We start from the raw sequence: 10,481 nt of genomic DNA, 5'->3' as shown, positions 1-10,481 counted from the left end.
CTATACAAAGTTGATCAACAACTCATCAAACTGCTAAAAATAGCTATGACAAAGTGGAGTACCAAACTAATAGTAAAACATCAAACTGAAAGCTATGAAACAACTGAAATAAAAATAAGACGAGGTATATACCAGGGGGACAGCCTAAGCCCAATATGATTTTATCTAGCGATGAACCCACTCAATATTATGCTTAAGAACAATACATACGGATATAAAATTAATAGCCAAATGAACTACCGGATGTCACACTTGATGTACATGGACGACCTAAAACTATACGCTATTAACGAACATCAGTTACAAAGCATGCTTGAATTAGTCAGTAGATTTAGCGAGAAAATCAAAATGGAATTTGGACTGAACAAATGTGCTGCAGCTCATTACAAAAAAGGGAAATTAAAAGGCACACCGAATATAAAGCTAATGAACGAAGTAGAAATCAACACTCTCAAAGAACCAGCTTACAAATATCTAGGCATGTTGCAGACCGGCCAAATTAAAGACAGAACAATGAGAGATATTACTAAAGAAAAATATTTAAAACGTGTGAAAACAGTTGTCCGAACATACTTGCCTGGAAAAGAAAAAATTATAGCAATTAATAGCTGGGCAGTACCTTTAATTACCTACACATACGGTGTGCTGAAGTGGAGCGATACCGAAGTGAAGGAAATGGATAGAGCTACTCGTAAAATATTAACGAAGAACCGAATGCATCATCCTATTGCATCCACTGCAAGATTATACTTACCTCGAACAAATGGGGGCAGGGGACTTTCTAACCTAGAGGATATTTGCAGAAAACAAGTAATCAGTTTACAAAAATATTTTAACAACAAAGAAACCACTTTACATCGAGCAATAAGAACCGTTGATACAGGATATTCAGTCTTAAACCTAGCTAGAAATGAAATCACTGATAGATCACCACTGAGTGTAGGCGACATAGTGCAAGAATTAAAGGGCAAGGCGTTACACGGAAAATACTTTACTGAATTGGATGCAGATTGTGTAGACAAAAGTAAATCAGTAAAATACCTAACGGAAATTCCACTTACCGGCGAAACTGAAGGGTTTATATGCGCTATTCAAGATCAGGTGATAGCTACAAGATCACACAGAAAGTTTGTTCTGAAAGAAAACATAACGGACAGATGTAGAATGTGTAACCAATTTTCAGAATCCATACAACACATAAGTTCAGGTTGTCCCACGTTAGCACCAACTAGTTATACAGAAAGGCATAATAACATAGCAAAAATAATCCATTTAGAACTGTCACTAATTCTTGGTTTACAGTCTGTGCAGACGAAGTATTTTAATTACACCCCAGAACCTGTAATGGAAAATAGCAGCCATAAACTATATTGGGATACACTTATTTTACCAGATAAAACAGTATTACATAATAAACCCGATATACTCTGGATAAACAAATACAAGAAAGAATGCTTCATAATTGATATAGCCGTACCATTAGACCAGAATCTTCAAAAAACTGCAACAGAAAAAATACAGAAGTATCAAGATCTTGCATATGGATTAAAAAAAGTATACCAGCTCAATAAAGCCATTGTTTTACCTTTTGTAATCTCTGCCAATGGACTTATTCATAAAGATTTTACAAGGAACACGGAATTATTGAAATTAAACCCACAGCTTACCAACGAGTGCTTAAAAGCAGCCATATTGGGAACAGTGAGAATTGTCCGAAAAGTGCTTAATATTTAGAAGACCCTGAACTAGAGCAGTTCTGGTCAAGAAACCAAACCTACCGAGTTAATCGTGAACACAAAAAAAAAAAATAAATCTTTATTGCCCAACAGTAACAAACCAATTATAGGACAATTTTACAATATGTATATAGCTATAAATTAGTAGTAAATTAACCTCTAAATAAACAATAAATGAAAAAAAATAACATTCAATGTAAATTAAATCTTAAAAATTAACAGGAGTAAAAAAGCACTGAAAGGTGAATGATACAATCCATCAGATACCAAGTACAGATGAAAAAAAAGAAAAGAAAAAAACCCAAGCATAAACAAAATATAAGAACAAAACACTATATAAAGAAACAAAAACTCAAATCACATCGCTGAGCAGCATATTATTAGCTAAAGCAATTATGTGACTCTAATTATCAAAGAAAATATCACATTTATCAGATATTACGTTATAATTGCTACACATGACATAAACTGGAGATTTAAGCAACAAATTAGTTCTGGCTCGAGCACAATAAAATGTTCTATGCGATCTAGTTGACATAGAAGGAACCAAATAATCTATATGTGCAACAAGCTCAGAACTATCTATTCCATTATGCAACAGCTTATACAGAAAGACTATTGACTAGCACACCTATTCTCTCAAATCGAATTGCAACTTAAAAGTGTTATTAATTAATGTAGGGAATCCCTTTTCATGAACACCGCTACTTTTATGTAAACAAATTAAAATCCTTCTCTGTCACTCTTTCAATCAACGCTGGCCTGTAACCGCTTAATACAGGGTACTAATCAATCAAGCATATCCAGATTGTAGTTTCTAAATGTATGCTGAGTTACATATTAAAAATGCATTTGTCAGTAAACCGTACAGTTGCAACTAAAAGCGTAAAATTTAAGAGCCCACGACCTGGTTAATATGAACACTAACATGAAGGACAATCAAAATAACTCAAGGTCCTTAATCTACACAATCTTCAGATCGTACATTTAATAATAGAATACTATGTACAGGGGGGTCAAATTGGACGCTTCTTTATATTGACAGAACACCCTTTTTATAGGAGAAGACACCGAAGTGAGGAGGGCGAATCACTGTCAAAACATGATCAGTGAAAACCCTATGAAGATTGGAGACGTTCCGCGTTCGGAGTTATGGCGGGTGGATTTTTTCCAAAATGTGCAATTTTTAACGAAATCGCTGTAACTTTTTTGTTATGGAAAACTTTGTATTTGTTGTGAAAACATTTCCCAAAGCACCTTTTACGTAGAATTCAAGTCGTTTAAGTAATACTTTTTTTAACACGATCAATAATTTAAGAGTTATCAATAAATAAATGATTAACATTGAAACTGTTTCTGTTATCCTATATAAGGGAGCCCAAATCGAATTAGAATGCTACATACGTTTTCTTGTCTTAAATCTAATTCGCTTAAATTTAACTCGCTATTTTCGCTACTTTCCGCCAAGGAATTAGGTGATAACGAGGGAATTGACATGGACAGGAAGTACTTACATGAGTAGTCTTCTCACCATAGCTTCTTTTTTCTTTTTTTCTGACGTTGACCGGGAGATACAGCGAATAGAGCGACCCACTTCGTTGGTCCTAGAAGTGCCGTAGTCTGTCTCTATTTTCTCTCCAGCGGTTCCTCTTCTTGCACGATGCACAAAGTTCTTTTCTTGGAATTAATGCTTGATAGCAAAAGAGATGATTTTTCTCAAAAATTTCTCTTTTCCAATCCTACCGATGACTACGCCACTTTATGTTTTCCAATATTAAAAATTTATTTTTAAAAAATAATTTTAACTCAGAAAACCAAAGATTTATTTACTACTTTTTAGTTTACAATATTTTACTTTTAAATTATTTAATTAACAATAGAAAAAATTGATATGGTGACGGGCAGAGATTCATTCTGCACTGCTGTCGATAGATCAATCCGTTGTTTGAAGTCCGTCTTCGTTATTTATAATTAAAGGGTATCTTGCATCAGCATTATAGAACAATGAAGGCTGGATACATAACTCCCCGCTTAGAGGGTTGAAGATTTTGTAATAATTTTTGGGGCAAAAGTTGTCCCCCACATAAACAAAATTGACGTGTTTTTAGATTTTTTTGGAAAAAAAAGATACCCTGGCCGTTATGCCTTGCGGAACGTTTTCGATGGGCCACCCTGTATAGTTCCCTACACCGATAGGCTGATGAAAACCGTGGTTATCCGACTAGCAGGTGGGTAGCTGCTGAAGACTCCAAAGGTCTCAGAAGTCGTGAGCTACTGTCGAGCAGAGATGCAACAAGTCAGTTTCAAAAAGGCTTGAATATTAAGACATAAGTCATATGTAAAACCAAAAAGATTTAAATCTTAAGTCAATTTCAACATAAAGTTCAAATGAATTAAATCTTTAGTCTTTGGACTTAAATCCTTTTCTTTCAAGAAATTCAATCTCAAGTTATTTCCGTAAAGCATTAAATCAGTATAATACTGTTATACCTCACCGAATTGTCAAATAGAAGGTTTTGAAGTACTGATGAATGACATATCGGCATGTATTGCCAAATAAAATAGCTTTTGGCAGTGTAACTCATCTATAACAAATACTAGAGGCCAAATCCTTGAAGACTGGATAGCTGGAACAGATCAAGTCATACTTAATAAAGAAAGGCAGCCTCTCCTAGAATAAGCAAAAAAACATGAGTGAACTAGAAAACATGAGTGAACACAACACAATTTTGTTTGGAATACTATACCAAAGCAGGTACAACCATCAATAAAGAGTTCGCGGGCTAAAATACAACTACTGCTAAATGGGAACCTTTCTGCAAAAGTCATTTTGCGCTAAGACTAGAAAAAGACAGTGATATACTTATCCCAAAAGAAGTAATGATGATATTCCGAGATATATGTAATTAGAATTTTCCTCACAAAAAACAGCATTTCTGATACTCTCCAGTGCACTGATGGTGCAAGGATGTAGCTGACAAAAGAAAACAATGCAACAGAAACCGAAGAATATGGACAAAATCTAAAGCATCAAACACAGCTACCATAGGACAAAAAACCAAAGCACCGGAAGTGGTAAATTAAAAAAAACAAGAGGCCTGGAACAAACTTTTAAAAGAATCAGAAAAAGATGAGTGGGACCAGGCGTATAAAACTGCCATGTAAAAACTAAATTTCAGACCAAAAGTGTTTCTGACGGGGGAACACTGAACCAAAAGTCGACATAAATATAATGAAAAAGTTCATTAATATAATGAATTAAATCATTAATTTTGAGCCGATGAACGATTTCATTGGCACAATGAAAAGTAATTTATTAACTCTATGAACTTTAAGTTCATTAAATCAATGAACAGTGTTCATTAATTTGAAGAACACATTCATTGGTACAATGAACAGATTTCATTAATACAATGAATTTTATTTCATTGTATTAATGAACCGTTATCATTAATACAATGAAATAATTTCATAACCTATTTAGTTATACATTTAAAAGTCGACACTATTAGTAACTCTTGTTACACCGTATAATCGATGATCAAGATCGCTGTCATTGATATAAAATGTCATTGATAGTCATTTCCCAGCCAAGTACCTGAATAATTCTACTATAAATAGATTTCCATTTGAACAAGCCCTTACCAGCTAAGGTAACAAAATTACTAATAGTGCCGACTTACTTACGAGCACAGTAAATTTTTCCATTAGGGATTATTAATAAAAAACAAGTGCAATAAACTAATAATAATTTATTAAACTCGATGTAGCATATACAAATTAAAAATTAAAAAAATCGAATCGACGAAGAGAATAGTAATGTTATTATTAATTTTAGGGTAAATTATAATAAGAAAACTAATTTACCAGTCGATATCCTGAGGGATTTCTATAAAAAGACCATTTCTTCATTATATTAGCTGTATCCTTAGACTTGATAACGTCTAGACGAATTTGCAACAGGCTTTCCAAGACGCATCAAGTGGGTCCGATGTTAAATTGTCAAATTTGAGGGCTTGAAGCCCATCCAATCCTTCTTCCAGAATCCAACATCTTCTTCCGGTTCTAAAAGACGTATATCAAAATAATTAAAATGCCAAATATTAAAAGAACATTCGAATTTACCATAATCAGTTCCATGCCTCAACTTGTTACTATGTTTTTCTTCTTTTTGTTTTTTATCTTCTGAAACATATTTGGAAACCGCTGTTTTAATGAATACCCACACCAGAAATCTCACACAGCGGAATTTGATTTGACAACACAACAAATTAACCACAATACGATAGGACTTTTATTTAAAATATTTAAAATATTTAAAATATTGAAGAAAACACTTACCGCTCTAATGAAACTAAAGCCCCACTGAATAACTCAACCACACAGACGATATTAAAGTGACAAAGTAACCCATCAACATGACGGACATTTAAGCCCTAATATTTTATTCATGATATTAATAACTGCGTACATTAATATAATGTAGTGTGTTCGTTGTATTAATAACATTGTTCATTGTCACAATGTACAACTCATTAATGAATGATTTAATACATTAATATAATGAATATGTATTTATTAAAGTTTCAGCACTAAAATAAAGAACGCGTTCATTAGGACAATGAACGCGTTCATTATATTAATGAAAATCTTACATTAATTTAATAACAGATTTTCATTATATTGATGAAATTAGATTCATAGTATTAATAAATCAGACATCGATCTATGATTGACAAATCATTATATTGTTACGGATTCCGTGGGTCCACTATTTAAACTCGCAAGCGATCTCTCAGCTTGCTCAAGGTCTTGTTTACTCCAAGATGGGCTCCAGTTTTACCACCGTGAATTTCTTCCAATACCTGGGTAACTTTCTTCCTTGGTACCAGTAACTGAGTTGTTACTGTCCTGTCATCCGCACTTTCCCACGTGCGCTTTAACAATCCATTCTGAATCACCAGTGAATTTCACTGAGCCCAGAGAGCTTTGAAAACCAGCCCTCTGTCCGCAATATCCTGCCAAGGTGGTCTCTCGCCGTTACCTTCCTTGAGCCGTAGTATTGCTCCGATGTCTGGATCTTCCATTTGATCTTTCCTCAATTGTGTCGTCGTCCACTGTTCATCGGTTCCAAGTTTAAAACTCCTTATCATGACAGTGCCTTCACATTGTTCCGTTTTACAGCAGTGCTTACAATCGGTTTGACAGGGTCTTCTGGATAAACCGTCTGCGTTACCATGCATTTTTCCAGCACGATGTTGGATGGTAAAGTGATACTGTTGGAGCTTCTGGAGCCATCGTGCTATTTGACCTTCAGGTTGTTTCATCTCCATAAGCCACTTGAGAGCCGCATGATCTGTCCGAATTAAAAATTCTTGTCCATACAGATATTTATGAAAATGATCAACTGCCTTCACAATTGCTAGCAGCTCCTTCCGGGTAACGCAGTAATTCCTTTCTGGTTTGGATAGAACTCGACTGTAATATTCTATCACTCGTTCTTCGCCATCTTGCACTTGTGATAGCACTGCACCTATGCCTATGTTGCTGGCGTCTGTGTCCAGGATATATCTCCCTTGTTGTTGCGGGTAGGCTAAAATAGGAATTGAACATAAAGCCGCCTTAAGTCTTCCAAAGGCTACATCACAATCGGTGTTCCATTCGTAGCCGACTTCATCACCTGTAAGTTTATGTAAAGGTGCAGCTATGTTGGCAAATCCCTTGACAAATCTTCTGTAATAGGTGCATAAACCCGGAAAACTTCTAAGTTCATGTTTGTCGCGAGGCTTATGCCAATCCTTGATTGCAGCGATTTTCTTCTGGTCGGTGTAAATTCCGTCTGCTGAGACTACATGGCCCAAAAATTCCACTTGTCGCTGGAATAAGCTACACTTCTTCGGGTTCAAGTACAGGTGAGCATTCCGTATGCGGCCGAAAACTTCTTCTAAATTTCGCAAATGCTCCTCAAAAGTTCTTCCCATAACCAATACATCGTCGAGGTAAACCAAGCACGTTTTCCAAGTTAATCCTCTTAACACCACCTCCATGAGACGTTCGAAAGTGGCTGGAGCATTGCATAATCCAAACGGCATGACCTTGAATTTGTATAGTCCGTTTCCTGTAGAAAAAGCCGTCTTTCTTTGTCTTCCTCGTCCAGACCAACTTGCCAGTATCCACTCTTTAAGTCGAGAGTGGAGAACCAGCACGAACCTGCCAGTGTGGTTAACGTGTCGTCTATACGCGGCAGTGGGTAGCTATCCTTCTTAGTGACGTCATTGAGCTTCCTATAGTCCACGCAGAATCGTGTACTACCATCTTTCTTCGTCACCAAAACAACAGGAGATGACCATGGACTTGATGATTCTTCGATTACTCCATCTTCTAACATCTTATCTACCATTGTCTCCATTTCTTGTTGTTTGGAAAGGGGCACCCTTCTAGGACGTTGTCGAATCGGCTGAGCATGACCAGTATTAATCCGGTGCTTCACAAAATCCGTTCTTCCACGGTTATTTTTCTCAAAAATACCGCCATGCTTTCGCAGGAACTGCTTAGCCTTCTGTTTCTCCTCAGATGTTAGGTGATCCCATGGCTGTTCTAGATGTTTTAGTGTTTCTTTGGATGCCATTTGTGTAACAGCTGACACTTCATCACATCGGGTGACACTTCTTACAGGTTCGCAGATGGCTATCTTGTCACCTTTTTGGATCTTGACACAATTCGGGAAAACATTCGCAATTCTGATCGGTATATTCTTGTCGGTATTCACCAATGATTTTCCTACTAAGTACCTATCTGGTTTCTTGTCGACACTTTGTACTAGTCCAACACAGCACCCAGCGATTTTCTCCACTTTACCGAATATGATCCTCTCGGTATTACCAGGTATCACCACAGTTTCCGCTGATCTTACATCCATTCTTCCTGGTCCCTCGTCTGGAGATAACATAAACTCTTCATTTCCGATATTCAGGATATTTCTCTGGTGATCGAACGAAAATCCATGTTGACGAATCACATCCATGCCCAAGATGAAGTCATCTTCAATATCTGCCACTAAGACGCTATGCTGAAACTTCAAATTTCCTAACTTCAGTTCAACGATAGCCTCTCCCCGTACAACGGCCATTTCCCCCGTAACTGTACGTAAACACACTCTTCTTCCCAGAGGCATCAGCTTCAACGCTTGCACTGAGTTAGCTCGCACCAACGATACCATAGCGCCAGTGTCCACGGTCATTCGGATTCTCCTACCATTGACCTTCCCGTCGATCACTAAACTGTCAGCGGTTCTTCCCAGACTCCTAATGGAAAAAAAATCCTGGGGGCTCTAGTTCTCCCCAGTCAATACTGCCCCTTAGTATTGACTGATTTTAGTTTTCCTGGTGCCTACGTTCTCTGGATGGTGAACGGATCGCATTTGGACGCGGCATCCTGTTTGATGTGGCCATTCCTGCCACATCTATAGCACCTTATGTCCTGAATCTTCTCTGGTTCTCTGTCTGGGTGTTGTTGACTCCTTTGTTTATTAGTAGCTCACATAGTTTGTCGACTTTCTTACACATCTCCTCCAAACCTCTGTGAGAAGTTCCGGGCTGTTCCTCGACCGTTACAGATCTTATCTTCGGTCTAGTGATGGCGCTAAAAGCAGCTTCGATTTCCAGCGCTCTGACCAGTGCTTCGCTGCTGGTATAAAATCGGGATATTTGCAGCGCCCGTGCAATTCGTTGTCCCTCAGTCCGCTGATAAAGCACTGAACAGCGAGTTCCTCCCTAAATCCTTCCGGTGCTTCTGGATATGCCAGGTGTACCAGCCGACGTAAGTCTGCTTCGAATTCCTGCAGACTCTCTTCGGACCTCTGCAGGCGTGTCTTGATCTAGGCCTGGTAAAGTTGACGTCGATGTTGGTCGCCCTATCTTCTGTCCAGTGCAGCTACCAAAGTTTGGTATTCCTGCTGTTGGGCTGCAGGAATAGTTTGCAGCAGTTCCAGAGCAGGGCCACGCAGCGCGATGACAAGTGCCGCTGCTTTCTCCTGGTCGGTCCATCCGTTGGCAGCGGCGGCTGCTTCAAACTGGCGGTGGTACATCGTCCAGGTCGTTTGTCCATCGTAGGTCGGGGCCTTAAGGTTCGCAGTTCCAGGAACGCCAGGTGTCCTTACTTGTACCTTGGTCTTGTGTAGGTCCATCTCTAATTTTTCCATTTTCTGCTGAAGGCGTTCCTCCAGATCTTCTACGGCTTCTTAAAGGTGGATTTCTTGCCTTCTTTCTAGTTCTTCAAAGTTCTTCTTAAGACGGTTTTGATCTTCTTGTCTTTCTTTCTGGCTGTGCGTCTCTATATCTTCTAAAATTTCCCTCCATTCATTCTTCTGACGGATTTCTAAATTGCCTAAAATGTTCTCAAGCCGGTCCTGTTCTTCTTGTTTTTCTTGTTGTCGTTGAATTTTCAAATCTTCAAAAATTTTGTCAAGCCGGTCCTGTTCTTGTTGACGTCGTAGTCTTTCCTCTTCCTTTTCTCTTTCTAATCGGGCTCGCTCTTCTTCTCGTTCTTTACGGAGTCTTTCTTGTTCTTCTGCTTTCTCTTTCTCATGTTCTCCATAAAATCGCCCAATAATTTGCTTACTTCTTCCATTTTCTCGATTGCTCCCTTTGTACCAACCATAAAAATACTCTGATTCGGTCTAAAAATCTTCCAATCCACTTAATTTCTTCTTAAAATCCTCTTGAATCGCACTTCCGACACCAATTG

The 10,481-nt window shown here is 37.8% G+C and overlaps 1 protein-coding gene across 1 annotated transcript; it reads left to right on the top strand.

The window, feature by feature from the left end:
• Positions 1-231: 231 nt before the first annotated feature.
• LOC115875723 lies at positions 232-1,734 on the top strand. Its single transcript, XM_030891236.1, has one exon. The coding sequence runs from the start codon at positions 232-234 to the stop codon at positions 1,732-1,734; it is 1,503 nt and encodes a 500-aa protein (XP_030747096.1).
• Positions 1,735-10,481: the final 8,747 nt, after the last annotated feature.

Source organism: Sitophilus oryzae, unplaced genomic scaffold (assembly GCF_002938485.1).
Source record: "Sitophilus oryzae breed Bouriz unplaced genomic scaffold, Soryzae_2.0 scaffold_1394_pilon_pilon, whole genome shotgun sequence".
Classification (NCBI taxonomy): domain Eukaryota; kingdom Metazoa; phylum Arthropoda; class Insecta; order Coleoptera; family Curculionidae; genus Sitophilus; species Sitophilus oryzae.
Note: the sequence above shows the minus strand (reverse complement) of the source record. Positions and strands in the feature narration are given on the sequence as shown.